We start from the raw sequence: 22012 nt of genomic DNA on the forward strand, positions 1-22012 counted from the left end.
GGTGGGAAAGAAGCAGGACCACAGCAGCCTACAATTAGCTCTGCTGCAACTGCTGTCCTGAGCTATTAACTGACCCCAAAAGGGATGGTCCCACCACTAACACCGTTTTTCCCTCACACTAATTCCTGCCCTCATCTGCATGCCCAGTGACTCAGCTGCAGGAATTGCAGTGGTGAAACATTATTTGCTTTTTCTGTACTGTAAGGTTTGCACCAGTGCTGCTTCCTCAGGTGACTCACATGGAGCCAGTCTGGCACCAGTGGCTCAGGGCTGGTGCCAGACGTGGCAGATGGGGATAAAGGCAATGCAGGCAGGCAGGGAGGGGCCTGCTGGGATCCATGATGCTGGCTGGCTTAGCTGCAGTATGGAACTGTTCTTTTCAAAGCTCAGTTCTGATCTTTTGAATTCTTCCTACACCCAACAAGAAGGCAGCAGGCAGGTGATGTGTGTGTGCACGCCTACAGAGCCAGTAACATTCCTGTCTGCCCTCTTCATCCTCCTTATTAATTAAAATATAATTTCAGAGTACGTAAGTATGATGACACAATTAATAGCTGAGATGCACTTATATATCTGCTGGACAAAATTTCTTATATTAAAAGCATTTTAAGCACACGACACTAATGCTGAAAAACGTCATTTGCTTGAGAGAGTAAATTTGTTTGCCAATCCCATATAAAACAGTCAGAAGGGGAGAAGGAAAGCGTTAATGTATTTGGTTTAATTACTAGTATGAATGCCGTGTCATCCAAGAAAAAAAGTAATCAGAAGCCCTGAAATAAAATGGAGCAAAACCATTACAGATCCCCTAACACAACCTCCAAAATCACAGGCAAAAAGGGATTTACAGAACTTGCATAATATTTATCCCAACTCTAAATGTTTAAAACTTGAACAGCTACTTACGGAAAAAGTCCTTTTTCACCAAGTTCTTTGCGCACAGTACTGTAGAAAAACAAGAAATGTAAAATTCAGTTTCTGGTTATTAATACCAACAGCGTTAATTTACTTGCCTAGAAAATCCTGCTCAAAAGAACAGAAAGGAACAGAAAGGAATTGTGCTCCTACACCATTTCTATTGTCATGTAAAATAATTCCGGAAAGCTGAGCCAGAAGTGTCATCTTTTAGCACTTCTCCTGTCAGTACATTGCAGGGAAGCCATACAGCCGTGCTTTCCTCAGGCAGCAGCCTCACATGCATTTTTCTCCCTGATGCCAATAGAGCTGTTCCTACCTTTACCTATGGAGTGAACCACATCACTGCTAATGAGCTCAGTACATGGCGGCATGAACTCCTCTGCCGGCAGAATGAGTGGTGTTCCACACATCAGCTCTTCTGCTCTGCTCTACAGAACACTCAGAGCTCTCACGGTATCTGAGCAAACAACAGCAAGTGAAGGCAGCTCATCAGCACTGCCATGGAGACTTCCACAGTGGGGCAGAGAAGCACCATCCTAAATAGCTTTGCATGCTAGCACAATCCAAGTTACATATTATTTTATATCAACAGAATGAATGCTTTCCCAATTTTTATGTGGCCGTGTTCATAGAGATACTGATTTAGTGAACGCACTTTCCAAAAGAATTCAGCACTCTAAAGTCGCGCTAAAACTGTGTTCAGGTCTAACAAACGTCTGTGCTCCATCAAACAGAAGGGGATATTCATTAATGACTGCAGGTAAAACAATCTCCTGTGCATTGACATACACTATAGGAAAGGCATATATAAGGTCCCAGGAATGTTTCAGCAAATTAGCTTAATGCAACGCGATGCTAACAACTATACTGTTCATCCAAAATAAAAGGACAAGGACTGGTGCCAGGTTGTTATCACTTCTTCCTTCTAAAGACAAAAAGGGTCAAGAAATAATTTTTCAGCTCAAAGTCATAATGAACCTCCTAAAACATTACTGTATTTAATTAAGGGATTTTAACCCAATAAGTCTCACTATAAACAGCCAACACATGGTACCACACTGATAATGTGCTGAACACGTTAGGTACTGCTGATACCTGGAGTTCAACAGGAAGACTGTAACGCCACTGTCTGCTCCATCGAACTATCAACTACAGTCCACAGGATGATGCAGTAAAACCCTACAGGCCCACAGGTGCCCAGCAATGGAACCACTGCTCCATTTATATGCAAATGATAACTTAAAAGATATGAAAGGAAATAGATAATAACAGAAACTTAGACAAATACAGTATATACTACTGTATATAATACAGACAGTATGCTCCAGAAACTGCAAAACGCCCCAAATAGAAGAGATTGGATGAGTCTCTTCAGAAAGAAATCAGAAGGTTAATTGATTATGAAAACTTGCTCTCAAAACACTACTCAATTCTGACGGTGCAATTTAGTCCGTGTCTCACGTTGTACAACATACAAACTAATAACTGCTTCCCCAACAATTAGCCATTGGGGAACAAACTCATACTATGGCCCAAGTTTTCTCCTCCTAGTAACTGCACCAATTCTGACTAATCAGACTTTGTTCTGACTTTGTCAGGTTAACAGACAGGAGACACACTGAGAAACTCTCTCCTATGCATACCCTTTTGCCAGGTATTTCTATGCAAAAAAAGCTTAAATCCCAGCAGCAAAGCTCAGTTCGAAACAAAACAATCTTCTGCCACATACTGGGTTCCAATCCATCTCAGGACTTCTGCACACCGATGGGAAACATACAGTGGTTTATGCTCATTTTTCTAACCGTTTCAACACTGCATTAGACCCATTCTGAATATTCTGATAACCAACTGATTAATAGCTCCTTGAGAATAAAAACGAAGGAAGTTTGGTTTCCTACGGATTTATGTTTGTCTGAAAGCTACAGCTGAAGCCTTTCCTAGCGGCGGGGCTCTCCCACGCAGGCTCTGCAGTGGTCTACCAGCACCTCATCTCTCGCTGCAGCTTTTTCCTCCTGGTTCAAGTCACTGCGACAGGTCCCAGCAATTCTCTTGAAACTCACAGGGCTTCCTTACCTTTAAGACCCCAATCCCATTTCAGCCAAAGATTCAAAAAACAGAAGGAGCCAAAGAAAGGCCACTTTATTCCTCAAAGAGCCAAGTGCAAATTCTGATTCGAGCCCCACGCAATGAATGAAACACCCATCACTACCAGAGCTACACTGTTCACCATTAACAGACCCTCCATAGGCACACACAGCCACAGGACTTTATCTGTTTTAGAACTAACATGTACAAGTAACAGCCGTACTAGAACTATTTGTAAACAGAAAAACGTACCAAGCTATCTAAACTTGCACTGAACTCTTTTTGGAAACTAGAATACAAACCAGCACCCATATCTATCAACATTGGTTTGAGAAGGAAGGAGGAGCACTGCACCAGCAGTGCACCATCAAAAGAGATTAATGGCTTCTAGTACACATGAGTAGATAAAGCACTCACTACAAATATCGGTGACTCAGTGGATACCTATGTTTTGTATTTATTACAGACTTCCTGCAGAAAAGAGAACACCACTACCCCAATATGAAGGAACAGCATTCACGTGCCAAGACAAACACACACATCAGTCTCACATACTGCATGTTCAGTACATACCTTTTTATCGTGCCTTATGATCTCATCCTACATACGCTATGGACAGAGATAATGAAATTTTAAAACACGTTACAAATTATATTAATTCTTAAGCTATCCTAATGAGTAATTTTAAAATGTGTACTGGAGAGACTGATATTTTGGAGGGAAGATACAAGAAAGGTAAGAAAATAACTAGTAACCATGAATGCCCATGGAAGCAAGAGCGCAAACAGAAGGAAACACATAACCAATGCATTTAACATTCAGTGCTGAGTAAGAGAACAATGCCGACCTCCCATCAGGCACCGCTAAGCCAGCACTGCTGTGCCAGTGGGCAGCCCAGGGCTCAGCGGAGGAAGAAAAGGAGTAGGTCCAAAGCTAAGGCTGTGTTTACTGATGCTGCGGCTCTTCAGTGTCACCGCCACCACGGAACTCATTCAGCCCACTCCTGAATTCAAGTTTTAGCATTGTTTTTGTTTTTTAACCCAAGGGCTTTTCTCCCAGAAAAATGCTTATTCCAGAACATATGGAACACGTGGGACAGCGGGGAGAAAGACAGGCTGCCTATCAATTCTTACCACAATAATTCATTTTGAAGACAAGTCTTTCTTCCCCCTACAGAAACACCATCTTTTAATGAAATCCATTAGCATTGCTTTTTGTGATCAGATCCCAGTTGTTTGCATGTAATACACAGCGCAATACAATCATCAAAATAAGTCCCAGCTGTAGAAACACAATGCTATGCTGTTGCTAATGCGTGTTGTACTGATAATGAATGGTCGTCTATGCTTTAATCTGAATAAAGCTCCCAACTGCTCTGTCTCTTCTTGCCAAAAATTCCCCTTCCTCCTCCAGACTGTGGTTGCATTCCAATTACACTGCTGATTGGAATGAGCCTGCTCTGGGGGGAGGGAGAGGGAGGGACACACCACCACGCACACCCCTCCTGGCTTTCACACTGCTGTCCCTGAGACCCAGAAATCAGTGGGGTGTTCTGAACCTGTGGCTGACTTTACACTTCTCCTCAGATTGCATTAAAACTTCGCAATGTTGTTTTCTTAGGAAAACATTTGAGAGGGGCAAACCATGACACCGTGCACAGGTTCCAGCTGCATAGCTCAATACTTAAACATTTCAAACAAATTCCTACTGTTTGCAGCCATTGCTGGCACGCTGCTGAGCAACTTTTATTTTCCCTGCTTGCGCTCCCTCCTTGGAACTGCCTAAATTCCCACATGGGAAGATATAAAGCAGGAGGTCTTCAATACGAAGGGAGCTGTAAATAATGCCATGCAGATTTGTAACTACAGCTATTGAGGTAATTGCTTTCTCAGTTAAGGTTTTAAAATGGAATTGTTTATCCCAACTACTCACATTAAGTTTTATTTTACAATTAATCTCTGGGGATTTTTTTTTATTTTTAAGTTTAATTTCCTTTCAATTTTCATTTCCTTTGAAATGTTTTGGGGTTTTTTTTCCTGCAGATGAACAAACTAAATGACCATGATTGTAGGGTAAGAATTTCCTTTCAAGTTAATGACATTTGTGCATTATAAGGAGATTCTCATTGATTATCATCAAGAAGGGATCCACAAATGTAAGTAATCCTAACAAACAAACGTTTTACAGGTGCTTGGGAGCTGTGAGTTCAGAAGGTACTGATGCATGAAATGCCTACAACGCAGCAGCTGACTATGAGGGCTATTATTCCAACCCTGATCACTAATCAACACGAGCTGGAAGGTTTCAGGTTGCACCTAGCAATCAAGAAGGCTGCAGCTGTTCCTCTCTCAAATCAGGTCTAGCAAGCCTATGGATGCAAGGTAGATCAGGAAGCTGAACTGGCTTAACAGAAAGCTAACCTTCTGGGGAGATGGATTAGTCTTCCTCTGTCTCCAAGAGCTGCACTGACTTAGCCTGCAGCCGCACCATCACTGGAGCTGAATGCAGGGAAGCAGCAGAAGAGGCAAGAAGAGGCTGGAGTACAATTCTGACAGGAACCTGCAGTTCCGCTGTGAAAATACACTCCAGACCAGTGACTTTTGCAGTTCTAAAGCCTAGATTTTCATTTTTAAGCAGACTGAAAGTTACTTCTGACTCTGCTGTGCAGTTTCATGTATTAAATACAAATACATGGAAAGGAAGCACATTTTGCCCAACAGGATTTCAAAATAGCTACCTATCAACTCCGTGTTTTCAGAGAGACAATCTTAAGAACTCAGGTTATTCAGGATAACTCACTGAGCACTAAGGAAGAATAGTCACAAAACACAAACCGAAATGCAGGCCGCAGGCATGCTGAGACAGAGGTCCCAAACAACAAGCAGAGGGATGCCCACCTCCCCCAGGGCTGGGAGACAAAGCAGTGGCGATTCCCATTAAGCCAGGTGTGAACTCTGGAGCACCAGCCATGCCCCACTGTCTTCCTGAAGCGGAAGCAGCCAGGTAGACTTGGAATCACCATCACTAACTGTTTCATCTGCATGTCTTTTCTGCCCTGCATTAGGAAATGCGTACCATGCTCTCTTCTGCCCCAGGACAAGTTGGAAGGGCTGGCAGCTTCTTAACAGGCACAACAGTCTGGAGCTGACATCTCCCTGTACGCTCACAACACACACACAGCCCATACTGGTAGAAAACTAGTTTACAATTCCCTTTCAGAATTATAAGCCTACATTTAGTCACGTCCCGATCCCTGTTGCCTTTTCTTATTCAGAACACACACCAGAACAATTCAGAAACACCAACACTTTTGTGAAGTGGTATTAAGATACTGGTAAATCAGGTTGACAAATATCTGGCGCTAATTCTAAGCGACATTAATCCACTACTGTTAGGCTGATATCCAAACACAAGGTACACAGCTTTTAAATCCACTTTTAAAATACATACGAGGGTATTCTGAGCATAAGAAAAGCTCTTGTAACAATCATTTCCTTTAATAATTGTTCGAATTCTAAATTGTCCCATAAACGCATTCCTGCAAGTTCAAATTCAACATAAGCCAGATGCTAAACCCTTGATCCACTGCATGTAAAATGAAACCCGTTTCAAAGGATCACAGGCACCTGCTTATGAGCACCACCGCTCTGAATTCGGTCTCAACAAATTGCAATTATTCCTCTGGGACTAAATAAACAGAAGCACCATAATCTACATTCAGACACCAAAGAGCAATATGGGTTATGGAGATGTGAAAAAAGAGTGCTAAATAATACAATTTAGTGCAAAATGTGACAGAACTGACCAGCAACACTTTTCTTAGCAGCAGATTCACTTTATGAAATGCTGCTCACAGCAGAAGGCTGCATTGAACTCATTTCGGAATTCCTGACCCACATCTTACTTGAGTGCAGCTCACGGAGATTAAAGATCAGGATGACAAACACATTGCATTTATCATGGGAGAAACGATAATAAATACGTATTGTATCACAGGATAGAAACAGGACAATAAATCATTCACCTCGTGCAATAACAAAACACTGCTGTGAGTTCCTGCAGGGGGAGCAGCAGCAGGACGAGGGCTGGGGCAGCCTGTGCTGCCATGGCTGCAGCCACATGGAGCCTGCCGAGATTTGCCATGTTTAGACTCCTGCTTTAACATCACGATGTCTACTTCACAGTATTGTTTTACTGTAAACAAAGGGTTTCCTTTTCCACTTCTCCTCCCCTATTCCAGTCCAAGCCAAAAGTAAAACAAAACACAAAACCCCCGACACCATTGCGTTCTTTGCTCAAGCAAGCAATATATTCACATTTCCTAGCTTCGTTCAGCGATGGGCCGACTGCCACACACGTCATTAAGCCTCTTCATGTGTCCAGTTGAAATGCCCATCAGGAAGTGAAGGAAACAAATGATGCTGCCACTTTTGCTGTGAAGGTGGCAGTGCTCCCCAGGCACTGTCAGCGTCACCAGAAGGCTTCCAAACCTTCTGCAGAGTCTCACATTTAAATAGCAAAGCTGACCATGTAAATGCAAAACCTGAAGATATACACATACTGTAAAGCTACATACCAGATAGGCAAATTAATGTGAGTGATACAGTACTACACCATCTCCATCGGGGGGAGGTGGATGATGGGGCTTCAATCACAGCCCCAAGCAGAAGAAACACGTGGGAAACTTGAAGAAAACAAAGGCGATGGCAAATATCTGCATTTCCTGGTTTAGAGTGCATGGAGCCTCTCAGACCAGCCAGGATGTTTCTAACACATATCTTTCATACACTGAGAATTCCACTTAACTTCTCCACCCTACAACAAAAAATGACCTAATCCTCACATCTTGCCCATTCTTCACAATTTGAAACAGCACTACTGCATCAAGAAGTCATCCTAAAGATACCACTGACAAGCACTGAATACTGTGCTGGGTCATTATTGGGCACCAAAGTCTACAGCTTGATATCAGAAACTGCTAAATACTTGCCAAAAAAAGATCTCAGGACAGCGGGATATTTTACCTGAATCTCTTAAGAATCATTCTGCTGAATTCTTTTACCTCAGTCCTTAAAACTTATTTGAAATCCCAGCAGTTAGATTTTAAGCAAGGCCCAGAGTAGACTGCAGTCATTAGTCCCACATTATCAGATCGCATGCCCCCAGACACTTGGCACACATGGGATTCTTCCTCTGAGGATGACTGAATAAACTTAACATGGAAATTTAGCCACAAATTTCTCAGCCTCCTTTGATAAGAACAGGAGTGGGGGAAAAAAGCAGAGGAACCAAATCACAGCTCCGTTCTGATCTATTCCATGTACCTATGGAAATGCACAGGGGGGGGAACCACGCTAATAAGAAGCAGAGCCCTCGGATTTGTCTCACTGCAGTGAAACTCTCCACCCTCTGAATGAGCCATAGTGGAGGCAACAACAAAAGAAATTCATGATCTAATTACCAGCCAGACAAAAATGCCCTGAATTTTAAATAGGCCTTCAGACAAGAGGCACCTGCAGCTAAGCCTGGCTCCTGGCTAGCAGGAGCTGCAGGCACCAGAAGCTTTTCAGACCTCAGGACCATTCGGTGTGTCAGGACAGTCACACACTTGATTTAAACAGGAAGTCTCAAAATTCTTGCTGCTCCAAACAGATCCTGGTGGGATGCTGCTGCCGGGGCTTTCCTGGGAAGAGGCAAAGGGAAAAAAAAACAAACCAAAACCCAGCCCCAAAGCACGCACATTATTTACCCTTCATACTCACAGTAACTTTCAGGCTGCTCTTCAGCAAAATGCTGTACTGACTCAGTCAGTACCAATAAAAACCCTACTAACCATCACACCCTCCTGACTGGTACCATTTCTTGTAAGGCTGCACATATAGGGGAGAAGCCAAGGGTGACAAGCCCAGTTTGCCAGAGGAATCTTTACGTTCATCTCCTGGGCACGTTGCTCCTTGGATATCTCAGCAGCTAACAGAGTGCTGTTCCAGGCCTGAGAAATACATAAACGTTTTCTAAACGGCACAGTAACTTACCAAGCAAAACCACTTTTCCTCTCACAACTGTCTTCTTACATCTCAGTTATTTAATAATAAACATCTTCAAATGATAGGGTTCCTCTAGTTTCTCTGTCATCTACAGATCTTATAAGCTGATACAGACAGAGACTATTTCCTGTCCCGACCATCTGACAGACCTGGCCTATCTTTCATGTAATGAAGAACAGTAATGGCACTGCCAGTATTATGTAAATACAAGATTTTCAAGTATTAAAAATTAAAATGCAGTGACTGCCCTGGAACTCACACACTTCACTAAACTACATCTCCAGTTAATCATGAATTTTCACTAAATATTCAGAGCAAAAATCCACTATACTAAGGTTTATCAAGCTCTGCCAGCATCCCTCACGTCATACTTGCATTCCAGATGCATAACAGTCCTCACTAGGAAGAAACATTGCTGAAGGGTCATAAGAACGGAGTACATCTAGGATGCATGAAAACTGCTTATGATTTACTTGAAAATCAAAACGTACCCATGTGAGCTCCAACTTAGAAAAGAGAAATTAGACCCAACAGTGATCCTAGTGGTTTGATCCTAAATATAGATTGCTGCTCAGGAGACAATAAAAAACACGGGATTGGAGAAGATAAAGTGTTAATCGCATATTTGGTGGTTTATGAGCCAAAGCAGTCTGAGGTTTAAACTGCTTCTGCTCAGTGCTCATCCCATTCAGAGACGATGAATCATTTCCCATTTGGCAACACTTCTGCCTACAAGGCTGTCTTCTGTGAGATTTCTCCTGTATCCTTGTAATAGATTTGCTAATTTAGTACACCTGACTTTGAGCAAAAACTATTGTTGCCAGCTGTCAGACTAGACCTCGTCCTGTTTATCAGACACATCTAAACCATCCTGTTCTGCCCCAATCACAGAAACAGAACACTCTTTACTAATCCCACTGCAGTAAATTACTTTCTAATATCCTTGTTTTTCTTACTCTGCCAAAATACCAACACGTAGATTTAAAGCAACAGCAAAATCAATTTATCCACAGCAGCTGGGCTCAAACCAGTTTATCCAGTAACTACTACTACTTTTTTTTAAGTAGTATTTGCTGTTCTGGTCATTCTGGCTATGAATTCGTGAGTCTCAGCAGCAGAAGTCAGCTAGTTTAAATGAAGGTAATATAAGCTCACAGGGAATGTGTTCAAGCTTTTTAGGCAGACTTCCACATCTCTTCGAAAGATAAATCTGAACAGAACAAAGTATTAAACGCCTCACACACACTAAAACATTTCATTTTCCCAAGGGCTTTGCGCATGCAGAAGAAAACTGCATTACTTTCTGTTTACAAATATTTGTCTGGATAGCAGCTTAAAAGGGCAGGGTAGGGGCTACAGAAAAATGTGTTCTGTTTTCAAAGAAAAAAAAAGCCCAATAACCAAAACAACCTGCCTACATGGTGTGTGGGAAATAGAGGAAAGAACACTTTGTGTACAACTCTTCTAATCCTAAACAAAACCTACCAGAATTTACCTTTACACTCTGCATTACACGCATCAGTTACGCAGATACAACAAGTGGAGTCACTTCTTTAAGGTGCCCAGAATTCCTACTGCTCTTCAAAAAGCTTAAGAGTTCACCTAGCGCCCGTGTTAGATGCTATTTTGATACTCCTGCCCTTCTAATACTGTCAAACTCAGTATAATCAACACAAACATGAGAACACATCTATTCTCCCCTACCCAAAGGGGAAAAAAAAAAAAGTATTTACATTCCTCTTTTTATTATTATTTCTTTTTTCCATTTTGAGAAGGCCATAGAACTGCTCACTCATTTCCAGCATTCAGATCTGGCTCCATGAATTCCTGCAGGCACTGCACCTGAGCTCTCCCTTGGGCCCTGCTCTGAATGGCTGTGTCCTATCAGCAGGTTCCATACTGCCCTTCGGATGGCTTCTGCTCTATTAGCTGCCAGAACTAAACTAAACCATATCTGCTTATTTGTAGAATAGCTGAGGGCCTCCACTGATGAGAAAATTCAATTCAGGAAAATATCCACATAACAAACAAACCAGCACTGACAGATTTCAGACAGGAAACGAGAATTAAAATAGTAAAATAAACATGAAAAATCAAGTGCACAAACTCCAGAACAGCTGCACATACAGGTAGCATCACTTGGAATATAGATCCAGGGAGGCACACGCTAATGGGCACAAACAACGCTTCTATCACACAGTTTGAATGAAAAGAGTTATTGCACGTTCCTAAAATAAGAGGTGGTGGAGCACAAGGGATTTGTAGGTGCAGGAAAAAGCCAATTCAGAGTAGTTGACAGTGATTTAGCAAATCTATAGGTAGGAAGCACACCTCTGTGGTTACGCTTGGGGCAAGCAAAGAAGCTGCTGCTGATGGGCAGGATGTTCCACTGCTCACCTGGAAAAATGTGCCGAGTTCCTTTAAGGTACTGTTTGTACAAATAAAGGACAAATTTCTCACTATATATTTTTTACAATGTTCTCCATTGTAGCCTTTGCAATGATGAATCAGATACCGTATTGCAAGTATTATTCATCTGCACAGTTTAAGCTAGCCTTGAGTAATCATTAAAGAAAAATATCTGCCAGGAAAAAATAACCCAGAATACATGAATCATTCACTTCTGAAACAATAAATGGTTCACCGTAACAAAAATAACTATATTGTAAATCCTTTAATTAAGAAGTTTAAAAAACAACTCCATACAATGAAGAAACAATGACCTTTAAGAAAAAAAAATAATACTTAGGTGTTCAAATAACAAAAAAAATCTGATTAGAGAAAGGTAATTCCATGAAATATCGCTAACACTATTCTAATAAAATTGTGCTCTATTCTTTAGCTATTTAAGTTCAGGTCTGTAACAGACAGAGCTCATCTCTCAAAGGCTCACTATGGAACCACATTCATTTCAGCACAAAGATGATGCACGCAGTGCTTCTGAGAACGACCTCTAACTCTGCAAAGTTCAAGCCAGCAACATCCCTGGGATTGCTAAACAACTCCCTAGGAAGGAGTCAGGGCTTCCATAGGGGAAAAGGGGATCAGCTGAAAAAACAAAGTGTTTAATAGCTTTATAATTGCCCAGAGCTCAAGGAGGTGTGAAAAGGAGCAGCTTTTGGGGAAAGATGTCTTCATAGGAGCAGATTTTGTTTTGACTGTTTTACCAGTTAAAATGGAAGAGAAAAGAAGCTCTGTAATCATCAGCATGTTATGCTGCACGAACGTGAACTTCTTTTTCATTGCTTTTCTTCATAGTTCAGTGTAAGTTAACGTAAAGCGAAACCAAGCAGTCTCATATTCTATCAGTTAATTTATTTTTAGTTAACTAAGTAAAAAAAGAACCCACATCTGAAATCATTCTTCACATTGTTCCTCTCTTAGTCTATATACAGCCATTTCCTGAGGACACCTCTACAAGAACTAATAGTAGCCAATGCCTCTCTCTTGCTGGAGATGCACCTGCCCTACGTTTCATTTCTGATTTCTTCCTTCACAGTTTAAGTGCTTTTGTAGATTTGTGCACATAGGTGTTTAGCAGACAGCAACCATCAGCGCTCCTCACAGCACGGACTGCTGGGTATCAGTGAAGCACAGTGCATTTGTTATCAATCTATTAATGCAATAAGCTCTTTCTGTACAAATCTGGTGGTGACAAGTCATGTAAAGCTAGATTCCTACAAAGACATCGTCACAAAAAATGCAAAACCAGAAGACATGGATGATCACCACTGAAGTAGATACAAATTTATTAAACATCAAATGGAAAAAAAAAATACCCTAAAATTGGTCAAATCTTTCACTCAAGTAATTCAGCAGAGCAGGACGTTCTTTACTGACAAGAAAAAACATCTCTTAACTCCAAACCCTTTGCAGATATGTGGATTACTCAAGGAAACGTTAAAATCTACAGAACCCATTTGTTATCATATATTAATTGAAGGAAGTGATCAAGTCGTCATTTCTTGGAATCAAGTATTTCTATAAAAAACTGCTTTAGCTAAAAGCTCAAAACCTTGTTAGAAACCTTGGAAACATAAGAATTATTGCTGCCCCTGCAAGCCTGAGTCTTGTTCATTGCTGCAACCTTAAGAGTCCGGGCATCGAAATATTCCCAGCATCTCATGCTGCCAAAATCAGTCTCCACCTCCCGTCTGTTTGTCCCGGGCGTTCCTTGTTCCAGTTTACGCCCTTTTTCTCCACCCTCATCCAACTTTTGAACCCTCAGTACTCTGGTTAATGCCCTTCTTCACGCCCCCAAGTTGAGCATTAACAGACAGCAGTCTGGCTGTGCTCTGCTCCTGTCCCAGCCATCCCCACAGCACTCCTCTGCTGACTCAGAGACATCTGCCTGTTGCCGGGCCCCTGCCTGATAACGTCCTGCCCAACGATTCAAGATGCGCGACATAAAATGTTAATCTCCCTGAAATCACTTCAACAGACTCTTCTCCAAATAAATTCTGCCCAAATTAGGCACTGAGCATGAAAAGTATCTGTAAAGAGGCAGCACAACTTAGCCAGCGCTTCCATTTGTTTTCATTGGCTGTTATAGCCGGTGTAAAAGCCTCAGCTTGGAATTACAGGCTCAAGTGTAGTTCTAAATCCAGCAAAGAAGAATCTAAGATGCTCACACACAAAACGCAGTTGAAGCTACATGGGAACGGGAGGTCCAACTCACCGCACTGCTGAAGTGCAGAGGGAACAAATGCTCTGACTCAAGGCCGGCTCCCCATTCACTGCTGCTCTGTCACAGTGATGTGAGTGCAGAACGAGTAAACCTCCCATCTTGGGCCACACTGTGAAATCCTGCCCAAACGTGCTGCTAAATTGCAACAAACCTACTTAAAATATAAGGCTTTCAAAGCGCTGTCCTGCATAGATTAAGTTGCATTGCGCTGATGCACAGGAAATAGCTGACTTATTCTACAGGATGGACAATACACCAGAGGAAAGAAACTTGCAGGAAAAATGATAAATATTATAATGAGGAAATCGGAGGCACATTTTCACAATGCCACATTCAGATCCCAGCAATGAATAGAAATTTCTTCACGATCTCTTGGCCACAGAAGCAAGTGAGACATGGATAAATGGGAACATATAGCAGCTCCCCAGGCAGAATAACCACATGCTGTAACGGAGGGGCACCAGAGATTTCAGTCTCTGGCAGGACTATGGGAATGTCAAGCTCCCCTCAGCAGCTCTTCCAGGTAATGGGAAAGCATAATGAACTGTGGGAACAGACAGCATAAGGAAGGAGGGGAAACGGCACAGCTACTTCATGGCAAGGCAGGTGTGGTGCTCATACAACTCAAAATGACTGTAAGTCACTTCTTCCTCTTACAAATTAAGACAGACGTACTTATTTAGCCACTAAGGCAAAAAAGGGATACCTTAATATCACTACACCTTGGGACAATGCTACTAACACCATGTACCCTATTCAGACCTATAAAACTTTGTTTTAATAAAGCTACTGGGGAAAATAGCGGGTAAAATCTGCTTTTTTGGAAAGCAAGACTTACAGCACAAAATTAATTCCTTCAGAACAATAAAAAGGCAAAGATTTGTTGTTAAGAGTTGAAGAACTGCTTGCCATAGGGACATCCAAATGTTTGGCATAATTGACACTATGCATTTCTAGTCCCAGGCAGTTATGCATGAATGTAATTCTATGTGTTTCACCTGGACACATCCCGTTGCTTTAAACACACATTTTATGACGCATTTAGCTGTAAAACAAGCAGCTTTCATAGGTACTCTAACCCAGATTCAGCCTTCTTTCCCCACCAAGAATAGAAGATGATTCATTTTAGGACGTTTACATGTTCCTCACAAAATCCTTGCATGTAGCATACTACCTTTTACTCAAATGAATCAGCAGACTTGCTGAGTACACTCCACAGGCTCCCTTCAAGTCCTTTGATTTGCACAAAGTAGCAGGTTTACCACACGCAGTTACAGAATCACAGTCTGGTCTTGTACTGAAAAGAAGTTACCACATTGGCTCCAGTTTTCAGGAAATGTCTCTGTTACGGATGCAGATTCTCACCTCCAATTAAACACGAGCACAATTTATCTATAATTGTATTTGTTTACTTAGCTATGTGCCAAACTCCAAATCAAGCAGCTAGGTATGATGGAAAATATATAATTAGGTATGACTCCATTTAACTCCATCGGTAATAGTGAAATCTGGGTCAAGGCAGAACAAAAATGAGCGTATGTCACTGGTTTAAAAGCTTTTCCTGCCATGGGCAGGGTAACCCCCAGCAACCTGGTACTCTGCAAGCACCTGGCTGGTGGAAGTCACTGCTCTCACAAAGCCCCGGCCACTTTCTGCAGTTAAAAGGAAGAATGGGGATAAGAGGAAGAGGCTGAGTTTAACTTGGATGTACTCCTCCCCTGCCCAACAGCACAGAGCAGTGGGAACACTTGGAACACTTGTACCCTGGCACTGCCACTTGCTGCGTGTGGCATTACACATGCTCATCTTAGCAGAAATGGCAGAATCTGGTAATGTATTTTTACAGTGACCTGCGAACTACAGTCTATATGCGCTCTGCATATTTGAAACAACTTAAATGAATTCATTTTGGAAAGCAGACACTGGACAGCAGCAAGTGACACCACCAAAGCCAAGGTCAGAGCGACTCTCTGTAAGTAAAGGGTCCTTCCCAGTCATGTCAGATACCTACCGGACAAGAGTCTTTCCAGAAAATTAACAACAGGTTACAGCCATTTAAACTCAAATACTGCTTCTTTATCTTTCACTTTCACAATTCTGAATGAGTGAATAACTTCTACACACTTTGGGGAATATCGGCCCTTTCAGCTTTATTTGCTTGAGCAACAACCAAAATAAATCTCCTAAGTAGTCTGAAGTAGAAAAATGTAATTTCGAAGAACCTGCAGCACGCCGGAATAGAGCACAGCACAAACATGGCATGTGAAATAGAACGGACCCTGAATCGCCCCAAATGCGGTCTCAGAAGGCCCAAACAAAACCATTTTCTTCTGTGGATTTATATCCAAGAGAAACTGAGTTCACCAGCAGAAAGTCAACGGCTCTAAATCCCAGCTTTACCTGGTTTATCCTTTTTATGATCTTCATGCCTGTTCTCCATTCTGGGTCAGTTTCCCCACTTAAACTTACATGATAACGCTTAGGCAATTTAGTCCTGAGCTCTGTTATCTACAGAAGACGACTTGTTTAAAGTTACAAGCATTCTTATCTTTGCTTTCATTGAGCACATTTAAAGTTTAAATAGCCAGAAAAAGCCAACTGTGTTTTCTTGAGCATTCTACCATCAAATATCCCACAAGATTTCAATCCTCTTTCCCAAGGAGGAAACACACTCTGCTGATAGCAGAAACACACAGGAGCTATTTCTCTGGAAGTATCATGCATTATCTAATGTTACTGGCATTACTCTACTTTCCCCTTAGAAGCCACCGAAATGATCCCAGGCGTTGCATGTCACGAGCATTTACATCCGATGTAACAAAGCACACCGTCACAGCTGCTGTGCCAACACACTCATACCAGTAAGTCAAGTCAGAAGTCGGGTCATCTCATTATTGTGATGACAGGAGGGAGGACACCCCAAGAATCACCCACCTCTTCAAACACACACAAGAAAGATGCGGCCCAGTGATGGGATGTCATTTTAAGTAAGACGGCAAAGCAAGGAGACACTTCAAAGGCCATGAGATAAAACAGAACAGAACACTGAAAGCTGTCTACTTTTAGGAATCAACCTATTCACCTTAAGGACACAAAGATACAACATCTTCATCCGGGGCCTGGTCAGATTTCTAGTGATTAACAAAAATGAAAATAGAGAAGAATTTGTCACCACTAATTGAGTTACTCAGCTACGCAGACAGACATTATGTTATAGCTGAAACTCTTTAAATGCAACCGAAGTGTACAGTTCTAAAATTACTCACTGTTTCTCTACCCAAGCATTTCTGTTTTATTTTCCAACCCCCAACAGATTTATTTTTTAAACACAGGGACTGTCTGCAAACTTCCTGTCTGTCCCCTATATATGTCCCATACATTACCTACAAACATGAAATCTCTACATCTTTTACACAATGTTTCCTCCTAATTCTACAACCAAAGACAAATATTGAGTGTTTTTACTCCTTTAATTGGAAGCTTGTGTTGAGTGGTTTTCCTACTCCGATTTCCTTCCCCAAAGCCATTTGGATCTCTGCTTTTCTTGCCACTGTATACCATTACATACCGGGAACACAAATTTTATATCCAGATGAATAAAACTTTGTCATATAAGCTGATCTCATTGAAACACGTTGAGACTGCTCAGTTGTTTATCACAATCCTATGTTGTGTATCACAATCCACAACTGATTTATATGTATAGAAATATCCACAGCTATAAATGCTATACATATCTAAAGTATATATCTATATACATACACACACACACAAAAACCTCGCTCAACACTTACAAAAACACAGAATGCCAAGAATTCATCAATCAATCCCTATTCAATCTTACTACGTACATGTCCATTGACTTTGTCATTACTGGAGCCATCTAATCATGCGACTACGTGATTTATCAATTCCAGTTTCTTAGGTACTAGTTTTCAGTAAGTCGTGTCATTAAGTCAAGTACATCTTCCTTGAAGGAACCCTATTGTTTTACTGTCGACTAAAGACCATCTAAATACAGGCTGCAGGTCAAAACTGCAGTTCTGCCCTCTCTTCAATTTCTCATTCTACAACCCTTCAACACAAGAAAGCATTTGTTTCTTGCTAAGATTAACTCATCACAGAGTTAGCTGCAACACCCAGTAGGGCCAAGTGGATCCAGAGACTACAAGGACAGAAGAAACAACTCTGATTACCATTTCAGTCAACTACAAAACCATGGCCTTGATACTTCACAATGTAGGTAGGTACTTTTATCCATCAAGACACAATAAAATCAACGAGAGAGGCAGAAGATGAGATGATGCCCTTTTTCTACAACACAAAGATCCAATGCTTTTATTTCTCTAATCACCAAACTGCCAGGGAACCCGAAAGCCTTACAGTAAGAGGGAAAAACCAGACCCACCTCCAACGCCTCACCAACAAACACAGCCCACTTCATCCCCATATTATCTGTGGAATACTTGGTACCACCTTTTACAGTAAACGTGTTTTGTGACTATCAAAGCATCTTCACTTGTTAACTATTCTGACAGAAAGCACTAGCTATAAGAGCAGAGATAGATTAAATTACGCATCAACCTTTATTCAACTCCCATTTGAGCAGCCACGCAATTTTGAAGATTTCGAAGTGACTTAAAAATATCTGTTTGATACAGACAGACTTCACTCAGACAACCATCGCTGTAAGTCAGAGCACTCAGATGTAGCTGTTCCAACACCGGGTAATTCACAGGCTGAGACAAAATATTTACTGCACAACTGAAAGCAAAGTTAATTCCTCAGTCTGAAAAAGACGAGATCGATGCGGTCTTTAACACTCAGGGTGGGAGAACAGCGAATCTACGAGTCCATAAATAAATAAAAACACAAAAAACTCACATTAAGTATGGGAGAGGATGACTGGATGACGACTACAAGCAGAAGAAGAACCTCTGAAGAAACATTTATAACACAGATGCACTGCAAACCAAATAAAAACTTACTAGAAGTATGCCACCGCTGTGGTTTTTCTCTGTTATGGAACCCAGACCTAAATAAACTGTTAAACACTTAGTGTAAAGGTATGCCAAACATTTCTCAGAACTTTCTTAAGGTCCCAACAAAGAATCAACCTTTTTTTGCAAAATGAGGCCTAGGTTAAATATTTTATTTGGCTCCTCGGGATCGACTGAGAAGTTGGGCACTACTACAGATCAGCTCTTGGACTCACATCAAACATTACCCTGTCATTTATCCAGTCAGTCAAAACAATGTTTTCCATCTAAACCTTTAATGTTTATGTCCTGAAAAACTGCTAATTGAATCCAGTTCTTGAATCCATTTTTTTTTTTTCCAATCTATAGTATCTAATTTAGAGATAACGGATAGGAAAGATAAGTATTACACAATATTTACAGAATTAATCCTATAAATATTCAAGCCAGAACAGAAGACTGCTAGCATCATAAAGCCAAAGAAAATTAAGATTATAGAGCATTTGCAAGCTTGAAAATAAACCTTTTAAAACACTGGAATATACAGATTCTTTTAATTCCAAACAGTTCTAGAATTTTGAGAGCTCTCAAACTGCTTTTCCACTCAAAAAGGGTAATCAAAACCACAAAGCACACTTAGAACTATGCCTAGGCAAGGACTGACACCGTGTCAGCTCAATTAATAAAATCAAATGTTTGTAACAGCTTTTCTTAAACATATGAAGCTTCCCTACAACCAGTGCCCACATACAAAACAACACGCAGTTTGCTAAAGCACAAAATACCTCAAGTCTTTCTAACTTGAGAAATAGGTCAATATTTCATGTAAGCTTCCAAATAACAGAACCGGTTCTCAGCGACTGCACAGAGATGCTAAAAGTGGAACAGTCTCTCTGAAGGTGACTTTGCTTGCATCCAGCGCTCTGCATCCACCCTCCCTTAAAAACAAGGTAATGAAAAACTCAGAATCATTCCTCAAGAACGTACCTGCTTCTTTTGGGAACCACTCAGTACATAAAACCACTGCCTATGGCTCACAGCTACACTCCCCATGACATATTTACGTTGTCAAAGACAGGATTAGAAGACGCACTTAATCCTTAATCAAAATAAAACAAAACAGAATACAAAATCCAAAGGTGAAGCCGACAACCGCCTGAACAGTATTTTCCATGCTTTTACTAAAGGCTCCAGACCATTATTTGCAATGTTTCGAAGAGAAGCAAGCCTAAGCACTCACAGCAGAGGAAAAAAAAGCATTAAAGTATTGCACCAATAAAGCAGTAACCTGAAGAAAAAGCTTCCAAGCACTGTAAAAACAAGGCAGCACTGCTCCATGCATCGGTCCCAGCCACGTTTAGCTCACACATTTCTCAGTGTACTATACAGGCACTCATCTCAATGAAAACTACATTATAAATTCAGCCCAAGGTATTTCCAAAGCAAAACATACATTGCATCTTCTCTATAAAAATAACATGCTTGCAAAAATAAGTATGAAAACATCTGTATTTATACGACATCAAACTGGAAATATTTCAGATGTGCCTAAAGTTAATATTCCAAATCCTTCAGGTTTCTGTTAAAACATATTTGTTTTGCAAGTTGGTTAAACCCGCTATCTGCAAATAAGACTATTTGAAGCAATATCTCTTGCTTTCTAACGGCTTACCTTCAAGCACTCACACTTTGGAACCCCAGATAGGATTTATCTGCCGTGGGAGGGCCTTACATTACTTTTGAACAGCTCTGTCCTATTAACTTCGCTCTATTTTTTTTTTTTTAAAGAGAGCTCCAGTGTTTCTTCTCTAGATCAATGTACCTGGGTTCTTGCATGTAAAGGAGCACACTTCAGGCGTTTGGAAATGGCTTATTTTCCTTCCCTGCACGCAGGTGAGCAGGTTTTTTTATGCTATTTTAACACACCCGAGGTCAAGTGGTCTTCTGAGAGAAAGCTGGCCACACAAGGCACTATGTCAAACCGACTGTGTACAACCTTCACTAAGGAAGTCGGCTTGGGAGAAAAAAAAAAAAAGATAGATATATATATATATAAAGAAACAAACAAAGAGATGAAAACAAAGCGTGTGTCATTTTCTTTCAAGTTCACGCTGAGAAGGCGAAGGAAAAAAAGAGAAGAGCAGCGGTGGGGGCGGCGGGACGCGGGCTGAGGTGCCCGGTGCCACACAGCTCCCGCGGGCGTTTTGTTCCCGAGGCGAGCGGCCCACGGGGAGCAGCCCTCGCTGAGGGCAGCGGGGGAGAGGATGGGAGGAGAGGGACGAGTTCACTTTCCGTATTTTCCCCCTTCTCCTCACGAGGCCTGAGAGACGCCTCCAAGCCCAGGTTCAACCTCAAATACACATGGAGGAGCTCCCGCTCGCTCGCTCCCTCCCACCCTCCAGCTGGGCTCGCCGGGGCTCCCCGCCGCTCCAGGAACTCGCTCCCCCGGGGCCGCGGGCTTCCCCTCCCCGCCGCGCCCCGTCCCGCAGAGCCCCGCTGCCCCTCGTCCCTCCGCCCCGGCTCGCTCCGTGCCCGACCGGCGGCGGTCGGCAGCGGCAGGCCCGGCCGGAGTTCCCCGCCGCCGCGCTCAGCCTCACCTGTCAGCCGCAGCTTGACGGGCCCGTTCCTCCGAGCCCCTTGGTTGGACATGTCCCCGGCCGCGGCTCGGGCCCGGCGCTGCCTTGCCCGGGGCTCCCCCTGCCTCTGGGTCCGGGAAGGGAGACGGAGGGGGAGGGGACGTGCTAATGGAGTCGGGTTGGGCGCTCAGGGCAGCGGCGGCCGCCGGAGGAGGAGGAGAAGCCCGGATGTGCCCAGCGTCGCCATGAGTGGGGCCGGGGCCGAGGAGGAGGCGGAGGAGGAGACGCGGCCGCCTTCCTTTCCCTTCCCTTCCCTTCGCTTCCCCGCCCCCTAGCCCGCAGCCCGGGCGGCGAGCACAACAAAGCCGGGACGGAGCGGCGCGGCAGCGAACGGCCGCCTCCCCTCCCCTGGGCAGGCTCGGCTCTGCCCTCCGTTGGAGGCCGCTGCCTCGCGGGCCGGGGGCCGAGTGCCCACCCCGAGCCCCGCTCCTTCCCAGGGTTGGGGCTGATCTGAGCGGGATGCCGGATGGGAGCTGCATCAGGTGGCAGCGAGGCTGGGGGAGTCGGGGGAGCTTGGGAGGAATCACCGCGGCATGGAAGGAGGGAAGCCAAAGAAACGGGTGGGGGGACTGGAGCAACTAAGGTACACGTGAGAAGAAACGGCATAGGAATACATTTAAAGCCAGACTAAACTGAATAGGCGTGCTGTGCAGGACTGCT

At 42.7% G+C, this 22012-nt stretch overlaps 1 protein-coding gene across 2 annotated transcripts in view; it reads right to left on the reverse strand.

Moving 5' to 3' along the window:
- SMURF2 (SMAD specific E3 ubiquitin protein ligase 2) overlaps positions 1 to 21688 on the reverse strand; it is a 52008-nt gene extending 30320 nt beyond the window's left edge. Inside the window, exons 1-2 of one of the 2 annotated variants that reach the window (XM_072351642.1) lie at positions 21314 to 21688; positions 907 to 945 (exon numbers count right to left, since the gene is read on the reverse strand). In XM_072351642.1, the coding sequence (XP_072207743.1) occupies positions 907 to 945; positions 21314 to 21365 (91 nt within the window). In that variant the 5' untranslated portion in view covers positions 21366 to 21688. The remainder of the gene's footprint in view (positions 1 to 906; positions 946 to 21313) is intronic. The other variant, XM_072351641.1, reaches the window with a different exon arrangement.
- Positions 21689 to 22012: the final 324 nt, after the last annotated feature.

Source organism: Excalfactoria chinensis, chromosome 17 (genome assembly GCF_039878825.1).
Source record: "Excalfactoria chinensis isolate bCotChi1 chromosome 17, bCotChi1.hap2, whole genome shotgun sequence".
NCBI lineage: Eukaryota > Metazoa > Chordata > Aves > Galliformes > Phasianidae > Excalfactoria > Excalfactoria chinensis.